The 20,171-nt window shown below is 36.6% G+C and overlaps 2 protein-coding genes across 2 annotated transcripts in view; one reads left to right on the top strand and one right to left on the bottom strand.

Moving 5' to 3' along the window:
- opn8c (opsin 8, group member c) overlaps window positions 1-8,841 on the bottom strand; it is a 102,577-nt gene extending 93,736 nt beyond the window's left edge. The window contains exons 1-2 of the mRNA XM_084091595.1: window positions 8,371-8,841; window positions 4,340-4,621 (exon numbers count right to left, since the gene is read on the bottom strand). Coding sequence (XP_083947721.1) covers window positions 4,340-4,621; window positions 8,371-8,635 — 547 coding nt within the window. The 5' untranslated portion in view covers window positions 8,636-8,841. The remainder of the gene's footprint in view (window positions 1-4,339; window positions 4,622-8,370) is intronic.
- A 3,629-nt stretch (window positions 8,842-12,470) lies between these two features.
- Window positions 12,471-20,171, top strand: part of lpgat1 (lysophosphatidylglycerol acyltransferase 1) — a 34,609-nt gene continuing 26,908 nt past the window's right edge. Inside the window, exons 1-2 of the mRNA XM_084090475.1 lie at window positions 12,471-12,901; window positions 14,133-14,385. Coding sequence (XP_083946601.1) covers window positions 14,148-14,385 — 238 coding nt within the window. The 5' untranslated portion in view covers window positions 12,471-12,901; window positions 14,133-14,147. The remainder of the gene's footprint in view (window positions 12,902-14,132; window positions 14,386-20,171) is intronic.

Here is a 20,171-nt window from a genome sequence, read left to right as displayed (position 1 = left end):
CTTGCAGGAGGTCTAAAGATTAGGTATATGAGTGAATGTTTTCACTGAGTGGGCCACAAATACCACTTTTAATGTGGTTTAAATCCTCAAGATTTTGAATCCTAGTTAATCAATTTATATGTATGACCATCAGCAGAGGAAAGCAATGGTGGATAATTCAAAAATCCATAAAGCAAGATCGCACAATTAAGGAATAAACAAAATAGTCTTTAATTCAAAACACAAATAAACAGGAGAATAACACAGAGAACACAACCTCGTAAATCTTGACGAAAACGAACACAGTACAGAACAGGGAGTATAAGAAGATAATGATATAATTAATGAGACAATGGGTGAACTGAATGACGATGACACAGACTAGAAAACTGACTTGTTAAAAAAAAAAAAAACCTAAAAGCTAGGGGTGGGGGAAAAATCGATTCTTAGATGCATCGCGATGCGGGATGTTGACGATTCTGAATCGATTCACAAATGTCAAAAATCGATTTTCAAAAAAAATAAAAATAAATTTCTAATAACTTAATATTGACGGAGCGCAAAAGGCGGAACTCTAAAAAAGCGGACGTGCACGTGCAGTGCGCGGACAGTCTGTGGCGTGCACATAACAGAGTCGCGCACATAACAGACGCATGATGGCTTAGCGCCAAATTCGAACGGCACCCTCTTCGTTAAAAGCTAACGTATGGAAAATTGGCAATTTCATTGTGACCTATTTAGTATTTTTTTTGTATGAGAGCTGCTTTCTGTATTGTTTAGTTTTCACATCAATATGCTGTAAACCGATCTGTATGCAATATGTGCAATGCCAGTCACAAAAAGTTACATTTTGACTGTAGCCTACTCTCTATACAGACGTTCATTCACTTTCTTTGTATAAGCTGTTTTAGTATGGAGGGCATTTTCTGCCAAATTTAAATAAATAAATTAAATGATTAAAATTAAAATTAAAACCGGATTAACGATTTCATTACAGAAAACAGTACGCAAAATATGTGACAAAATTGAGAATGAAATTAAATGATTTCATTTTCACAGCATTATCCCTGTCAAATTGAAAAATAAAATGCAATTGGTGATTTCACATTTCATTTTCACTACAGTCTCGAGGCAAGACTGCCAATATTAAAATGAAAAGCCAAACGTGAAAAAGAAACTACAAATGCAGTTTTTACAATGCTCTTTAGTAACGCTCACGCAATAATAGTGACACAATTCAAATACAAATGTAAATTTTCGTTTTCATTTTAATTCCTCTTTTATTTCACAGTTTTCATTTTCGTTTTCATTTTCAAAGACAACCTGCATGCAAATTCTATGTTAATGAGTGGGTGTGGCTTATTCTAGTAACGGCGCTGAGACACGCCTTCTGTAAAGCTAAGTCATCGACGTCCCGCATGAGTTTAATGTGTGAAACAAAATTATTTAAATGTGATTATATTGTAATCGAGACGACGAGATATGGCGAAATCTGTTAGTGAGCTTTTGCGGGAAGCTGCCGCAGCATTAGAACATGGAAACAACCAGCCTGACCATGTTAGTTATGATGTTAGACTCAGACTAGACCATAATCGACGATGAGGTTCATTCATGTATTAGGCTGTTTTGGAAATTCAACTATTTGGGTGTACAGAAGTCTTAGTAACACAATTTCTACAACAATTATAGCCAGACATTAATACCCACTGGCTTTAACCGAGAACCTCGGACAATGTTTCATTCGCGTCGTGCCTAACAACGCCCTTCAGCCGTGACTTATTCAGATACAGCACTAGCCTAGAGTACCTTATTGCTTTTATAAAACGGTTACCACGCAATACAAATATTAATCCCGAAACATGTATATATGCAACTTTCATGAAGTAAAATGAATCACTAAAAGCCAATTCCTTCCGCTGGAGAAAAAAAAATAGTCCCTGACCATTTGCAACAGAAGAAGTTACATTATTTCTCCATTAGATGGAGACAAAGACTGTCTTAATGAGTGAGTCAGTCAGTCAGTAGAGAAGACTTTTGAAATGACTCAAACTTGTGATCACGGAGAAGAAAGACGCAACTGACATGACTATAGGCACGGACAACCCCTATTAACTGTTAAAAGTACAAGATATCACACCGGGTATTCAAACGGATTTTTTATTATGAATATAGGACTGACCTGAAGGAAATATCTAGCCTACTGTAAATGCAGGTACACTCGCTTTCTCGGTCTCATCCAGAAGTTGTTACTGGAAATGAAAATCAGCATTGTGATTATTTTTGTACACAAACTTAAAATAACCAAAAGACACGTAACAGTTAAACAGCGGACAGATACAGGCTAGTGCTGTATCTGAATAAGTCATGGCTGAAGGGCGTTGTTAGGCACGACGCGAATATGAAACATTGTCCGAGGTTCTCGGTTAAAGCTAGTGGGTATTAATGTCTGGCTATAATTGTTGTAGAAATTGTGTTACTAAGACCTTTGTACACCCAAATAGTTGAATTTCCAAAACAGCCTAATACATGAATGAACCTCATCGTCGATTATAGTCTAGCCTGAGTCTAACATCATAACTAACATGGTCAGGCTGGTTGTTTCCATGTTCTAATGCTGCGGCAGCTTCCCGCAAAAGCTCACTAACAGATTTCGCCATATCTCGTCGTCTCGATTATATTATTTAAATAATTTCGTTTCACACATTCAACTCATGCACACGGGACGTCGACGACTTCGCTTTACAGAAGGCGTGCCTCTAGCGCCGTTACTAGAATAAGCCACACCCACTCATTAACATAGAATTTGCATGCAGGTTGTCTTTGAAAATGAAAACGAAAATGAAAACTGTGAAATAAAAGAGGAATTAAAATGAAAACGAAAATTTACATTTGTATTTGAATTGTGTCACTATTATTGCGTGAGCATTACTAAAGAGCATTGTAAAAACTGTATTTGTACTTTCTTTTTCACGTTTGGCTTTTCCTTTTAATATTGGCAGTCTTGCCTCAAGACTGTAGTGAAAATGAAATGTGAAATTTTATTTTTCAATTTGACAGGGATAATGCTGTGAAAATGAAATCATTTAATTTCATTCTCAATTTTGTCACATATTTTGCGTACTGTTTTCTGTAATGAAATCGTTAATCTGGTTTTAATTTTCATTTTAATCATTTAATTTATTTATTTAAATTTGGCAGAAAATGCCCTCCATATTTTTGATTGTGGTATACAGCAAACATTTCAAGTCATAACTCTTTATTATTTAGTTGTGTATAAGAGCGGCTTTGTATGTTACTAATTATTCAGAATATATGCGTAAGTCCACAAGCATTATATGAGAGCTGCTGGTACATAATTCTATATTTTTGAACGAAAACTGTTTGTGAATTTGCTACAGCAAAATGTTTTTTGTCTGAAGGATTATATTGCTCATTGGAAATAACAAGAGGAAGTTGGTTAGAAGTCTATTATTAAGAATATGCTGAAGTTTGTATTAATTTACTACAAGTATGCTGCTAGTACAGGCACACATTTATTTTCCTGTTGGTTCTCAGCAATGTTGGGACATATGCTGGCAAATGTAACCTTACAGTCCATTTGTTTTATCAATCACTTCCATTTGTTTTATTAATAAAATTAATATAGGAAGTATTGGAAGTAAGTTCGTTATGGGTCATCATAAATACTTTGCTTTAAAAGTACCAAGTAGTAAAAAAAATAATAATAATTTAATTTAATAATCGTTAATAATCGATAATCGTTACCCTCTGAATCGTAATCGAATCGAATCGTGAGGTGCCTAGAGATTCCCACCCCTACTAAAAACTGAACACTTTTTATGCATTTTGCCTGTTCATTTACACGACAGCAGTGTTTTGGGGTCCTGAAAACACAAACTTTTGAAAGCGCAGGTTTTTGAAAAGATACCGTTATCGTTTCCATGTAAACTACAAAAACGCGAATCTGTGAAAAGGGTGACGGCATGCATATGCGTATTATTTGTTTAGTCTATAGGCATACGCGTTTTGCACAACTTTTCTGTGGATAATGCGTATTTACACGCGCGTACTAGTCTTTCTTTACAAAGTGACATCGCTAATTGATGGTCTGGTATACATAATACAGTGTTTTTAGTTGTTTCCGCGCATCCATGTGAACGGGATCATTTTGATAATGTTGTCATCTGTACAAAGAAAAAAACTTTTCCGTTTTTAGTGTATCATTGTTGTGTAAACACCCTAGGTCACACAAAGCATAATCCTGACAACTGTATGAATTGTATTCTAAACAATACAATGACTATTCATTAAAACGCTATAAATCTCTATAAGTTTTATTTCACTTTACTCACACTCTTACCATAACAAGTCTTGATGTAACGGATGACACTGATGGCAGCTATGGTGAACATGCCACACAGGCCAAAGATGAAGCAGCCTAGGCCATAATACACACAGGTGGCATGACTTCCCAGCCATACGTGGCTAAAAGATGACAAGATTGACAGCGGGTAGAAGCAGATACAGCAAAGAAAGTCAACCACTGCCAAATTGACACAGAGCAGCTCTGAACCAACAATCTTCCTTCTGCGGCGAAAACAGATTACCAACACCAGTCCATTGCCGAGTACTGACAGTATCACTGCAACAGCAAACAGAGAAGAGTATTGCTCAGAAAGTCAAAGTCACATAAAATTAATATGTAAATACTGTTAGCCATGAGATACAAAACATGACGATTAACGTACAGCAGCTAATTGCCTATTGGTGAAAACTGTGAAAATGCGACAATATTGAGTAAAGAACCAAAGCCACACAACATGTAAAGTTATTATTTTTGTGTGAAACATTTTGAATAAATATACTGTACATTCATACATACATAAATGTCAGTTTATTTTTATTTATTTATATTTTTTTGTCTATAAAAATAAAATAAAATGTTCTGTAAGATAATGTCCTGACAGAAAATAATCAGGAGATTTACAGAAAAGGCTAAAACACAATAAGATGAAATGCACAATTAAAACTACAGGTAAAGCACATGTGAAAAATCAACACAAAACATTCCTTCATATTAACACAGTGCATTGGGCCATACTTCTCTTAAAGGGTAAAGTCTTTTATAACTCATTTAACATGTACAGCCCTGCTTGAGCACTAACAAAATATAGTGTAAAATTACACCCTTCTTTGAGTTTCTATCTTCACCATTCTGATATTAAGTACTCAGGGAAGGGTTAACTGACTAAAGTGTACTGTGAACGTTTTCACAAATCAGAATAGTTATGTCAGGGACTCAGGGAAGTGTTAACTGTCACATATATTTAGTCATTTATTCGTTTAGTTTTATTTTCATGAAATTTTAGTTTGCTTTTTTATTATTTCCTGTTGTCTTTGTTCACTTTACCCACTCTAATCAGTTACCATGCCATGTCATTTGATCAACACACCTATTACACCTGTCTTTTAGTTAATTATCATTGTATACTTAAGTTCCTTCCTCAGTTCATTGCTGGCTATTGTTTGTGTGTAAACTTGTTGTTGCACTGTGTTGGATTATCTGAGTTTATTCTTTTATTAAATACTTTTGACTCATCTTCATCTTTGAACTTCTTAAACTGTGACAGAATAGCTATTTGCAGCTGAGTTTACTGCTTTGGCCAGGAGAGGCCACAACATGCTGGATTAGATGTTGCAATTCTGCCTGCTCGTCGAGCGTTCTCGATTAAATAACAAGATACATTCAGACATCCCAGACATGTAAGGACTTGACTGGAGGGAGGCCATTGTTCGATGTCTGGAGAGGCTCTACCCCCGATCCATACTACCTGCGGACCCAATGCCCAGCCAGGAACCCACCGACTTCGAGGAGCGGCAGCACGTGCCCACCGCAGGCGGATGTTGGATGCCACGCTAGGAGGAGCGATCGAGCCTGATATCACACCGGAGCCTGAGTGGAACCCGTCTGACCAGGTGTGCGACCCAGCTGTCCCATCCATTGCTGAGGCATTGAAGGTTTGGATAGGATCCCCATCCACCCGCCCCTCACTGAGAGTGAGTTTCTGGACTATTATTTAAATCTAACCCTTTATCAGCCTGATTATTCTGTCACCCAGCCTCCCTCTCCTACCCTGGTAATCCAGAGTTCTCGCGAGAGCACAAGTTGAATTTGCTCAGCGAGTTACTCTGGTGTCGAGTAATGATGCTCATTAAATATGCCCCTCTATCTGAGCAGCACCAATCACATCGGTTATCTGATATAGGCGGGCCAGAGGCGAGATGACGACAGCGCTGCGACGTTAAAGTCATTAGTAAACATTGCAAGATGGCTATGGATGAACACCATTTGTTTGAAACGGCTTTGGCCGCTACAATGAAAGATTTAGACTTTTTCTCTAAAAGAGGAACAGAAGACGGCGCTCGAATCATTCCTTTGCAAGAAGGGCGTTTTTGCTGTTTTGCCGATCGGATACGGTAAGAGTCTAATCTACCAGTTTGCTCGGCTGGTAGCTAAGTGATAACTTGTTGTGATTGGTCGTAGTGTTATCCAATTGCGTGCAGTGAGATTTTCAAATGCATGCTTGGTGCCGCCCCTCGAGCTTGCCGATTTTCATTAGTCGATGCCAGACCATTAATCTTTTAGATTTAGGTCTGGATTTCCAGGCTATCCCTCTCCCACCTCCCCTTCTAAATATTCCTGTGGATATTTGTCTTGCCAGTTCTTTGTCTCAGCCTTCTTCTCAGACAACAACCCTCCTTCTTCCAGCCCTTCACCTGTTCCTCATCCGCCTCCAAAAATGCCTCCTATTCCTCACCACAGCGTGAGGCTGCGTCTTCTAGGGGGCATAACCATAACCATAACCATAACCATCAGTGACATCATAACCATTTTCAAGGCCCAGAAACATAGTGAACACATCGTTAAAATAGTCCATGTGACTACAGTGGTTCAACAAAAATAACGACTTTATTCAACAATTTCTTCTCTTCTGTGTCAGTCTCTGGCGCTGTTCATGTTAGCATCACGACACACGCGTGTGCTGTTGACGCAGGAGTCGGCCAATACTGAGCCGGCGTTCTGATGTAGAAACCAGAAGCGCTGCACTGTGTGTTTAAAAAGTGAACATCATAAGAGACTGACAGGGAAGAGAAGAAATTGTTAAATAAAATCGCTATTTTCTTTTTTTTTTTCACAAAAAGTATTCTTGTCACTTCATAACATTAAGGTTGAACCACTGTAGTCACATGGACTACTTTAATAATGTCTTTACTACATTTCTGGGCCTTACAGTCTTACAGGTTTATAACGACATGAGGGTGAGTAATTAATGACATACATTTTATTTTTGGTTGGAACTAACCCTTCTAACCAAGGGATTAGAACAGTATTTAATAAATACTAAGTAAATAAATAACCCCTGACAACATGATAATCAATAGCTGGATGACATTTCCATTTGTTGACATGACATGGTTAGATTCAGATGGCAAATATCATATATTAAGTTGGATGTCCACCTAGAGATAATCACCATATTTATTTTGCAACCATCATATTTAAAATATGATATTAATCATAATTTAATCAAATATAATTTATTGTTACTACTGTAAATCTATATTAAATTATAATGGGATATCTTTCAATGCTTTCAGAATCTTTACTTTTTTTAAATAATGAATATAGGCTACATATTTTGTTTGTCAGTATATTTATTGAATAAAAATTATTTCTTTTATTTATCAAAATAAACAGAAAATAGTACAAACTTTTCTAAAGTGGTTGTTTTGAAAAGGTATTAACTTAGATATTATTCAGAACTATTTTACTTAAAGTAGGATTTGTATAAATAACATGTGCCTTTTGCCCCATGCTGGTCAGCCACCTCATACATTTACGATTTTTTTTACGATTATGATTTTTTTATGATTCATTTTCACACAAAAAGCACATTTTGCTTAAGCTGTGACTTTAGCCCAGTTGAGTCACTATATGACTATATGAAAAAAGAAAAAGAAAAACACTGATTTCGGACAGCGTCACCTGAATTCATAAATTATGAAGAATGACGATAATTGCATGTCAACGACAGCGCATGGCGGATTTAAAGAAATAAAATAATTCCACAGATCCTCAATCAGTATCACGTTCAACTAAATCAATCTGACTGCTTTCAACCTCGTGTTCTATGCAGTTAGTTTAATGTAACCGATGATCTCTCAGCCGAATATGATTGAATATATTGTTAATCGCCAACAAAGCCAACAATTAATTGAAAGAAACATATTCGCTTAGTTCGCGAACAGGAAACAACGGACAGAATAAATAAGTAGCCTAGCAAATAACAAAACATATCACAAACATATAACAAAACATATCACACTCACCAATTGACATTATAACCAATCCAACCACAATATCAGCAGCTGGTGAAAGTTTAGAAGTAAAACTCTCTAAATTGGAGTTTCCACGACGCTCTTCATTTCTCGTTGAGTTCGAAGACATGTTGTGTAGTGTAGCAGACAAGTTTCGTATTATTTTCCAAATGAATAAGTTGTAGCTGATCCTGCATGAAAACAGAAGAGATGGTTGTACGAGGATATGATAGGCTATGACACGTCTCTGGTCTCGCGCTCCCTCATCAGTAAGCATCACCCTGAGGCTTTCTTTCTTTCTTTCTTTCTTTCTTTCTTTCTTTCTTTCTTTCTTTCTTTCTTTCTTTCTTTCTTTCTTTCTTTCTTTCTTTCTTCAAAAATAAAATGCAGAACAATAAATCTTACTGTAATATTTTCAATATTGTTTACATGTTTTCAATTGTGGGTCTATTAGTGCAAGCAGATCTCAAGCTAGCTTATATGTGCATAAAGGTTTAACAATTCAATTATTTTGTTTGCCAAGGTTGTTTGCTGCAATCAAAGGTGCTGAATTTCTACAAAATAAGAAAGTGTCCGTTTCCATGCTGCATTATGTCTTGGTTTTAATTATTTTAGCATTTTAACTGTTAGATGCTATAATGAATTTTAAGACATGCATCTTGTTACTCAGCTGGTCGGGCGGACTGAAACTAGCAAAAAAGCCTTGCGTCGCGCTTGACTCTGCATTGTGCTGGGTGTATGATAGGACCCAAAGGGTGGTCACACCAAATATTGATTTGATTTAGTTAATTGATACATAAATTATATTTATGACATTATTTTTGAAAGCATTCTCACTTTACAGCATTTTTACACAAGTGCCTAAGCAGCTTCTGAGGTCAGTTTCTTCAAGTGTTAGGATTAGATCTTCTGGATTTAGTCTGTCTCAGTTTCTTCTGTTTCTTCATGTAATCCCAGACAGACTCGATGATAGTGAGATCAGATCTCCGTGTGGAGCACCGGCTGTTGTCAGGCTCCTTGTGCATACAAAAATATCACTGGATTACAATTAATGGCAAGAGGAATGTTTTGAAATGTAAACTGATATTTCCAACTGACACTACAGCATAAGATGTGTGTGAAAATACTATTGTGCCTAAGACTTTTGCACAGTACTGTATGTATGCATGTAGGCAAACCAGTAATTGTATTCAAACATAAAGTTCCTGATAGCAATAGTGCCAACCCAGAAAGTTGAGCAGTGTGAGGAACCAGAGACACAGGGAGGAATCAGCAGCCTGAATGAAGGAGGGTCTATGAAACATTCCACACCTTTGCAAAGTACAAATGCTATTTCAGATGTATAAAATAGACAAATAATATCATATATAAACTAGATAAAGCATTGGGAACTTTGTAGGCTACATAAGATTATCTGCTGTTTTTAATCCCAGTCCCTGCACGTTGCCATGACTTGATAAATGGATCATTTTCTACTTGAGGCAGATGGTAAAAGGCTATAAGAAAAACCAAGTGAATGTATATGCAAAGCAAACATCAATATGCAATTGTCACCATACCCCACCTGCCCTTTAGCAATAAATAAAGGCGTCTTCAACAGGTTACATCAAAAAACAACAGTCATATATTATACCAAGTTGAAACCAATTGTGATGTCACTTAAATAGAAACTGAGGACTTAGATGCTTGGCTGTTATTCTAAAAGAATCTTAATTACAATTATTTTAATTAAATATTAAAATCACTTTAAATGAAACGTTTTAATAAAATAATTATATATAATTATGTGATCGCAGACTATAATTTTAACAAGATTTTTATTTTATTTGTATAAATCACGGACAGCTAGCTAGATATGTTTACCGTTATCTCACATGATTATTATATTAAAAATGTGAACTGGTGAAACACTATTATTAAGATAGGCTACTTAGTTGGATAAATGATAAAATAAAATAAAAATCAGCCAGTAGTGCAATAAATGAATTACAAAAGATATATCCATGAATAAATCAGCAATAGGCAATGGATAGATGTTGTCCGTCTGTCTGTCTGTATCTTCACTTGGAAATGGATATTTCCTCCCCCTCAGGAGAAGGTCACGGAGAGATAAAGATGTGCTGCTGCTTTATTTTCGCCTGACATTGAACAGCACAAAAGACACAATTCAATACAATACAGAATACAATACAAAGCAGCACACTGTGATTCATTCGTTTTTGTACAAATAATAGAGAAAAGGTGCAATTATGTTTAATTATAATAAAACATTGCCATCATTCATTGCTCAAGCCTTTTACAGATAGACGTTTAAGATTAGACTTTTTCCAGCTGACAAAACAGAGTCCTCTGGTGGTGCAAAGATACACTGCATACAGGAATCTAAGGAACATTTTAAAAAGCAAAGAAAATGAAAGTGATGCCATTATTTTTAAATAATAAAATAGAGATGCGCTCTATTTTTTTTATTATTTTTTTTTACAAAACTTAAAACAGTAAAGCTAAAAACATAACTATAGCTGTTTTTTTTGCAATAGACAATAGACACCTCTTCAAGTAAAATGATATATTCAGTAGAATTATTTTTAACTAAAATTATATTGCAACCAAAATATTTAAGAATTTTATGAATGATATTTGCATTACTTTTATTTAAAAGGATCTATCTATCTATCTATCTATCTATCTATCTATCTATCTATCTATCTATCTATCTATCTATCTATCTATCTATCTATCTATCTATCTATCCATCTATCCATCCATCTATCCATCTATCTATATTACAATTTCAGTCATATCCAACTCTTTGTGATTCTATGGCCATGAATTTACACACACACACACACACACACACACACACACACACACACACACACACACACACACACACACACACACACACACACACACACACACAGCCCATTTATTTAAAGGGATAGTTCACCCAAAAATTAAAATTCATCATTTTCTCATCCTCAAGTTGTTCTAAACCTGCATCATGAAGTTCTTTCTTCTGTTTAACACAAAGGAAGATATTTTGAAGAATGTCGGTAATCAAACAGTTTTTGGTCCCCATAGACTTCCATATTTTTTTCTGTTCAACAGAAGGAAGAACTTCATGATGCAGGTTTAGAACAACTAGAGGGTGAGAAAATAATTAGGCCTACACAATTGTATTTTTTTAGACAATTATAGTCTATCCCTTTAAACTTTAACTGATAGCCTAAATGTACTTTTGGTAGAAAATGTGTATGTTTCTTTTAGAAAGTCAGTCACGTTTCAGCTCAAATGTATTTTTAGATACCCTTTTAACTTATTAAAAAGAGGAGAACCATTTGAATCAGTCTGTCTACAGTTTCCTGGTCTTTTTCCAATCCCTATGGACATTCTATAATACTTTTTGACAGTTGTATCATGAAAAAATGGCCCTGTTAATATTTTTTTGTTGCTATTAATTTTTTGTTCGCTAATCAAAAGATTAGTGAATCAAAATATCCCACAAAAGAACCACCTATTTAGAATTATCTTATATATATATATATATATATATATATATATATATATATATATATATAATTTGCTTACTCTTTTTAAAAACTTTTTATTTTATTTTTTTAATTTTGAATCAAGTCATCAACCAACTTTTTGAGATCCCACCAATGTTAACCAGTTATAAAGAGTATCTATTAACCAGGTGATTTCATAATGTGAGTGAGTAATAAACAAAATAGTAGCCTAGCCGAGGTGAAGTAACTGGGTAAAGTCCACTTGGTGCATATCTCGTTTAGTTTGTATTCAAAACTGTGGACAAACAGACAGACAGACTGACAGACAGACTTACTGTTTTTTAATTGCCCACTGGGGGTCATAGTTTACCAATTTTTCCAAAATACAGCGGAAAACACACCTGAATAGTATTTGTTTCATTTTGTTTGTAGAATCTGGTTAGGACTTTTCAATCTTATATTATACTACTACAGTAATTCTACCGTGCGGACAATTCATATAGAGTAGTTTTCTGCCTTTCCAAAGATGGAAGTAGTTTGGACACATCTAGTTTGATTCTCGGGCTCTTCAGCAGCAGAGCTGTGCGCGTGCTTTCACTCACTGAGTCTGCGCGTGCCCGCAGCCTGTAGGAGATCCAGAAACGGAGCCAAAGATCATCATCATCATCATCATCCTCCTCCTCATCACCCCGGAGGAGAGGCCCAGTGAATACATGCCCGACACGCCTCATCCGGAACGGAAAGATGAGTTTACGAGCCTGATCTCAAGTGTGTGCTGTGTTCGATTCGGGGATTTGAGAGCAGATCCGGAGGTTCGGCCGCCCGTCGGTTCGATGCGAGATTACAGCAACATGCGCGTGTGTGACTGAAGCGCATGCATCCGACCAGGACACGGACTCTAGGAACCGAGTCAAGCCGTGGAGCAGACGACTTACAGCTCACGGGTTCACCGATCATCATCATCCGCTACATGTGACCGAACCGAACCGTCCGAACCCATCTGCAGCTTCACCAGCGAGCTGCGCGTTAGCACGGTGAGAAAACACTTTCACGTGAAGATTAGATGATTAATTCTAGGAGATTGTTTCAGATCATTCATATAATTTGAACCGTTGAAGCTTTTTACTAGATGGGGAGAACAGTTAACGTTACCTGTTCCGATCCGGTTCGTCTCGGGATCCGCCAAGGACTTTAGTTCAAATCTCATTAAATACCCGAATCAGTCAGACAGACACCGGCCACTTTATATGAATGACAGACAATGGAAGATTATATTGCTCAAATAGTGAAAGCAACCACTCAAATGAAGAGATAATTTAAAAAAGAGAGATTCGAATCATATAATGATCAGATGTGACCGTTAAACTGAATTAATGACCCGAGTTCGCATTAGCCTAGCATGCTAACACAGCAGCGCACGCACAGATACACTTTATGCTTTATTTAGCATTAGGTGTTGTATATATTATCGTGTTTTATTCATTAATTTACATGTCTACATTTGAGTTTTTTTAGAAAATATACATGTTACAGAATTATTTTGGCAGTGCTGTTAAAGCAGCAGTCAAAACTGTAGCATGTTAGCCGCGTTAGCGCTCTGTTCAACAACACATTTTAAACATTTAACCTTCATTCAGAGGATTTTTATTCTAATTAACCTAAAAACAGATTAATAAAATGCATTCAAACAACAATAACTGAGATGAAGTGTGTTAAACTGAAACCGGTCATGTTTGCGCTATCAAACGTTATCTTCGTTTATTGTGATTGGAAATCTTTCTCATGTTTTGAATAATTACAGTCACTGTCATTCTTATAATTATTATTTTGTACTGGTTAATGTTTATGACATATATACACTAACTCAGGTGAAATATAGGATTAAGCATGATCTTGTGAATCTTGGTCACTTTGGTTGACTTGAAGTGGCTCCTCCTCAACATGCTTATCAGGAAAGACACTTTCATTTGAACCAAAGATTTTCTTTGTTTGTTTTACATGATACACAGATATCAAAGTCTAACTGGCTTAAAGGGTGTCAGTATGAACCGGCACTTTTATATCTGAGGTTACTGGATGTGTGTTAGTAAATCAGTTCACTTCACATATGCAAGTAAGCCACGGCTCTATACATTCTTTACATACTTGAGTCTCCTCCACGTCTTGAGTTGACTACCTTGGTTTAAACATACATCAGCTTCAGGCATTGCTAAAGTGTTTAGATATAATTTGCTTTGATGTTCTTTTTACTTTCTTTTTTTGCAGGCAGGACAGTAAAGTATGGCTCCCCATCTGGACGCGGCCCGCAAATTGTTCTGGATCTTAATGAAGTCGCTGCTCCGTTTCACCTTCATGTTTGTCAATAACTGTGTTGCGATCCCGTCCTACTGCCTCTACCTGATAGTCCTGCAGCCTTTAAGAGTTCTGGATGCCCACACGTTCTGGTACATTGAAGGGGTCATGTTCAGGTGGTTACTGGCTATGGTGGCTTCTTGGGGCTGGTGTGCAGGTTACACAGGTAAGACCAGCTTTTTCCTCGATTTCACTATTAAAAATAAATGTTCCAAAAGTAGGTTTTTCGCAGTGATGCCATAGAAGAACCGTTTTGGGTTCCTCAAAGTACCTTTCAGTGATTTTAACAATCCAAATAACTTTTTTTCACTATAAAGAACCTTTTGTGGAATGTAAAGGTTCTATGAATGTTAAAGACCATGTACACACTGCAACTAAAGCTGGCTGTCAATTCACCTTTTTGTGCCAATCCTGTTCGGTGCACAGAGTACAGTAATTTACAAGAGCGGCAACCGCATTCTACAACCCAATTATCCCACTAAAAATACATGTTGTGACAACCACATTCCTCACAATAATTCTACTCAGAGTACGGAACCGAACTGAACAATTAGTTTGGTTAATGACGTGCGACGAGAGATATGAGAGATGAAAGATACTTTTCGGTTGCATGTTAAAATGCGCATGTAAATACATACGTTGACACGCAGCTAGGACACTGTATCATTGCATTCGGAGACAATAATTGGATGAACATTTTATGGCCCTACATCTTCCACAGATGATATATAATAAATACAATGGAGCAAAGATACAAATAAAATAAACCGTGCTTCTCAGGTTACTTGGGTATCTAACAGTAGTCTTCAGACAGGAACAGAAACTGAATAAAGTAATTAAATGTAAAATAGCATTGCTTATAATCGTCACTGTATAAATTGAATAAAAATAGATCATTATTAAAGTTACAACTGAGTCAGAAACAGTGAGTGATTTCCTTGTCTTTTGTTGTTTGATTGACATTAAACACAGACAGCAGGAATATTAATCTGTTGTCACTTTAAGACATAATGCATGGATCCAAAATACTGCACATATGCGTTGTCTTTCTCGACTGTTTACGTTTACTTAAGACGTAACCGACTGTTTGTTAGAATACTCGCCAAGACGGGCAAGTTGACATCATTTTTGTGTGAATTTGTCCGTTCTAGTGCAAGATTTGAAAGAGAACTCAATATTTTCTCGTTCTCGGGCTTTCGGCATGCGCGTTTTGGATGAGTGCACACACCAATCTTCTTACAGTGCACGTGCGAGTTCTCTTTTGCCTCTTGCGCTTGAATGTTTAAATTGGCAAGGCTTAAATGAGTTTAGTTTAAACACAGATAGTAACGAGTGTTGTTCAAGTCTCACCTGCGCTCGCGCGCTATCAACACCCGGGTGCTGACGGCATAAATGACTGCTGATATTAGAGTATACGGTACTCCTATTGAACAAAGTTTACAAAGAGTGTCTGTTTTGTCCACGTTTTTTTGATCATCGCTGTTGTAACGTATTGGGAAGCCAGAACGTGTATGCATCGACAGAAACATGCATTAGCCGAACTCTGTGTGTCTGTTTTATGCTTTGTTTTCAACAAACCATTTTATAGATGTGTTGTCAGATTTAAGATGAACCGCGGTGCAAGTGCATGCCGAGAATGGTACGGTTGATTTTAAAAAAAAATAAAAAAAATTGAGAACCGTTACGCCCCGTGACAGGTTGTCAGGTGTTCTGTGGAAAATTATCAAATGCAAAAAATGTTTTTATTAAATGCTACAAAAAAGAATATATTGTCGCTGTCAGGCAGAAATCTCGTATTTCAGCATTTTTGTTTTGTTTTATTTGTAAAAATCAATATTATTGGTCATCCTTTACATTTAGTCATTTAGCAGACGCTTTTGTCCAAAGCGACTTACAAATTAGGACTAAATTAAGCGAGTCATCGTGAAGAGGCAAAAAAAACAATGCAAGAAGTGCTCAAAATACGAAGTTCAGTCATTGTTCAGAGTAGCATAAGCAAGGACATAAGGGAAAAGGAAAGGCAGGATATAAAGGAAAAGGAAAGTTTTTTTTTTTTTTTTGAGGATAAGTGCTCACGGAAGAACACGGAGTGCTTTACCTCTTTATGTGGTTTTAGAAATATTTAACCAATGAAAAGCATTTAAAAGAGCTTGTGACTTAACCACATAACTCCATTGGCTCTTCAAACTGTCAGATAAATCTCATATCGTGAATGAAGTGCTACATGCAATTTGGAGATCTTTGCTTGTTTGCAATGCAAAGTTGAATAAATCTTTTTCAATTTATTGAAAAAGTTTTCTTTACTCAAGAAACATTGTCTATAAAGGCTAATGTTTTTTGTATTTAAAGAGCAGAGAAGAGTCTCAGTCTGGTATTTGCTGTCTAGTTGTAGCCAATATATTGTTTTAAATAGCCTATCCTATTGATATGGCGCTTCATCTTTTATATCATGAGATTTTTTTCCAAATGCATTCAACAACAAGAAAAGCTACAATACTTGTATTACCTGTCAGTTGATGAAACATAATGCACTGACTGTCTCAGATGCAGCTGTTCCAGTGATGGACAAAATATCTTTGTCATTTGTTAACTCCATCTGAGCTTGATTTTCAAAACATGTTAATATTGCACGTGTATTATTTTCCATACATAAAGCCACGATACCTACTTTGACACAGTGTTTAATTATTTAAAAAATACGGGGTTTCTGCCCTACAGCGACATGTCAATTTGTTGTTTTATCATCATCACCACCAACAACATCAAATAGCTACCTATATGACCTTATTCTGTTCCTACCTGACTTAAGCTCAAGTTTCACATTAAATGTGATTTTATTATAATATCCAGTTTTAATATACCATTTTAAATAATGCATGTTTGTACAATTTAGTTACTTTAGTTCTTAAGCCCTATTCGGACGGGATTAACTTTACAAGGGTAGATGGAGTAATATAATTTTACGTCTGTAATAGTAATGGCCAATTCGCACGGGATGAGATATTTCAGTAAAACTAGCAGAAGTGGGAGGACTAACTCGATTTGCACATCGCCGTTACCCTCCTGTCGTCATGTGTGTGTTACTTTGCTTCCTGATATCACGTGTGCAGACAGCCTATATTTATATAGGCTATATAAAACAGTTATGTCCGGTCGAACGATGTGTTAATTGACTTCAGATTGGATTGTGTTGGTAAAAGGAACTTACCTAATGCTAAAAGATATTTAGTGCCTCTAACAAGTGCTTTCGATCTTCTTTCTGATCTGAATGGTATGTAAACACTTGAGTTTTGCCACAGACTTGTCCCAGCGTCTAGAACGCAACTGAATGCTTTTTCAAGCGTCTCCATACTTGAAAAACTACGGAAAATGACGAAATATTTACGCACATATTTAGGCCTTGTCCACACGGACACGGGTATTTTTATAACCGTGACTTTTTTTACGCGGTTCGGCCGTTCGTCCACACGGAAACGCAGTATCAGGTCTCTGAAACCGAACATTTTTGAAAACCCCTGCCAGGGTGAGGATTTTCAGAAACGCCGGTTGCAGTGTTGTCGTGTAGACAGCTGATTCAGGCTTCTGATTGTCCAACGTGGCTTTACGATTAGGGTTATATCGCCGTCTGCTGGTGTGGCATGCTCTTGACAGCGCTTGATAGCGTGTTTTTGCGTTTTCATGTAGGCGGAGATTTCTTTTAAACCGAGCATGTGTAGACGGGATTTTTTTTTTTTAAACGCAGGAGGAAAAACTATGGTTATAAAAATACCCGTGTGCGTGTGGACTAGGCCTTACAGTGGGTCTATTTGCATGGGATTAGTATTACCTGAGGTCATTTTTCCAGACCTTTTTACTGAAGGTAAAAGTCGCTGTAATCTTTACTGACATTGTCCGTAATGATTACTGAGATGGCACATTCGGACGGGACTTTAGTGGTGTGCCATGAGATTTGTTTACTGTGCCGTGGCAAAAAAAAAAAAGGGTGGGAAACGCTGCCCTAGTGTGTACTGGCTAAAGGTTCTTCATGGAACCATTAATGCCAATAAAGAACTGTTATTTTTTAAGAGTGTTCCTGACCTTTTTTAATAAGGTTATTCAGAGTTGGACTAGGCATCTAAATGGTCAATTTCACTGCCTGACACAATGTTTCTTCAAGTGAGCCATGCAGGGCACCAGACTTCAGTCAGAGTCTCCTTGTGGTGCCAAAATTTGACTGCTGAGTGGAGATTTATTGACTGTTTTTCATCTTTATTGACTCTCACTCACACTGTTGGGTTTCCGTTGTTTGGATCGATTGCATTATTTTCTTTGGGTGACAAGTTTGATTAAGCTATTACTATGTGGGTTGTTTTTTTTTGCCTTAATAGTGTATTTGGACAGTATTATATGGTAGGAATATTATGGGATGTATTTGTTTACCTCATATCTCTCTTAATGAATCCACATTATCATTCATCACAGAGTGGAAGTGGCCTGTATTGCTTCATGTGTAGTGTGATACAAGTATTGATTTGAATTTGACTATTTCCAGTAGAAAAAGATTTTTAGGTTTCCTTGTAAAGCCAGTTTGAATTTATGGACAGGTTGGATCGAGGCGAGTTGATGCGCCTCCTGCTTACTCACGGGCATTTCACGGCTAATTTCATTTTGTTGCACGCTGGTACTAAGAGTAGCAAGAGTGTTGATTGTACGCAGAAAGCTCTAGACTGATTATGTGGACCATGAGATGGAGGCGCAAGGGCTGGGACAATCAGCCGGTCATGAAGATAGATAAGACCGTTCGTCAGCCTTTTACAAGATAACAAATAAAGGTTACTAATGTGACATTCAGATGTGACAGTTTAATATGCTGTAATCTTAATCTAAAATGATTTTAAGCAATTTTATTATAAGTGGAGATTTTATGATCTCATAATCATTGAACAATAATAGGAATATTTGCTCTTTAAAAAGGTAAAATTTTGTTTTAAAAATGGCGTGAAACCTAAAAAGAAATATAGTTTCTTGGTTTGGGTGATATACCTGTAAATGCTTATTATGGAGCGCAGAAATATATAAAGTACACACACACACACACACACACACACACACACACACATATGTATATGCATATGTATTTATTAATGTTCACAGAAATTAATCAAACATGCCCACTGATGGCACTGTTTTTGTAACGGATAGTTGCTTAATTTAATTGGCAAATTGTTTGTGTTTGTTTGATGATCAAAAGTTAACTTAAGTGATGGGTAGACAAGCTTCCCTTTCACGTTTACTGTTGGAAAATTCCTTAATTCTGCGTCGTCACGTTTGGTGTGCTTTGTGCATTCTTCACCTATACGAAGTTGAATCTGGTAGAAGAGCACAATAAATCAAAACCTTAGTTCTATTTTCATTCGTCTTCTCACAGGAACAGGTTGAGTATAGCATACAGTTTTGGGTTATGCTAAGCTGTGTGCTAAATGCTCACAAATTGGGATGAGCAATGTCCGGAAAACAACATGGTAGAATGTTAAATTATTAATTGTGTTTTCCTATTGAATACCTGCTCATGTGTAAATGAGCTGCGAGTCATATGGGCGGTGTCTTCAGTTTAGAGGCTGTCCTGGTATCCTCTAAGGAAAAACAGGACAATGTGTGTTTTGTTTTTAAAGTATTTGGAATAAAAAAGGTACAATGATTGTATCTGTCATTCAAAATTGTTTGTCGTAATTTTCACCTGGTTTACACAATTTTACACAAGCTGCCTCCCTGTACACTGATAAGAGTCTGACCTGATGATGCATGTGAAGATAACTATGTGTGGCAGAGGTCAAATCCGTGTCGCCTTTCTGAATAAGGCGGCACAAAGAACAGATCTGTTCCATGTTTTCAGATGTATATGAGGAACTGATCAAAATATAAGTCATTATTCACTGAAAATCTTTCTCTCCATGAGCCATTAACTCCAAGTGT

Source organism: Abramis brama (genome assembly GCF_963993115.1).
Source record: "Abramis brama genome assembly, chromosome: 18".
In the NCBI taxonomy this organism is placed as follows: Eukaryota; Metazoa; Chordata; class Actinopteri; order Cypriniformes; family Leuciscidae; genus Abramis; species Abramis brama.
The sequence above is the reverse complement of the archived record's forward strand: the minus strand, read 5'-3'. Positions and strand labels throughout refer to the sequence as shown.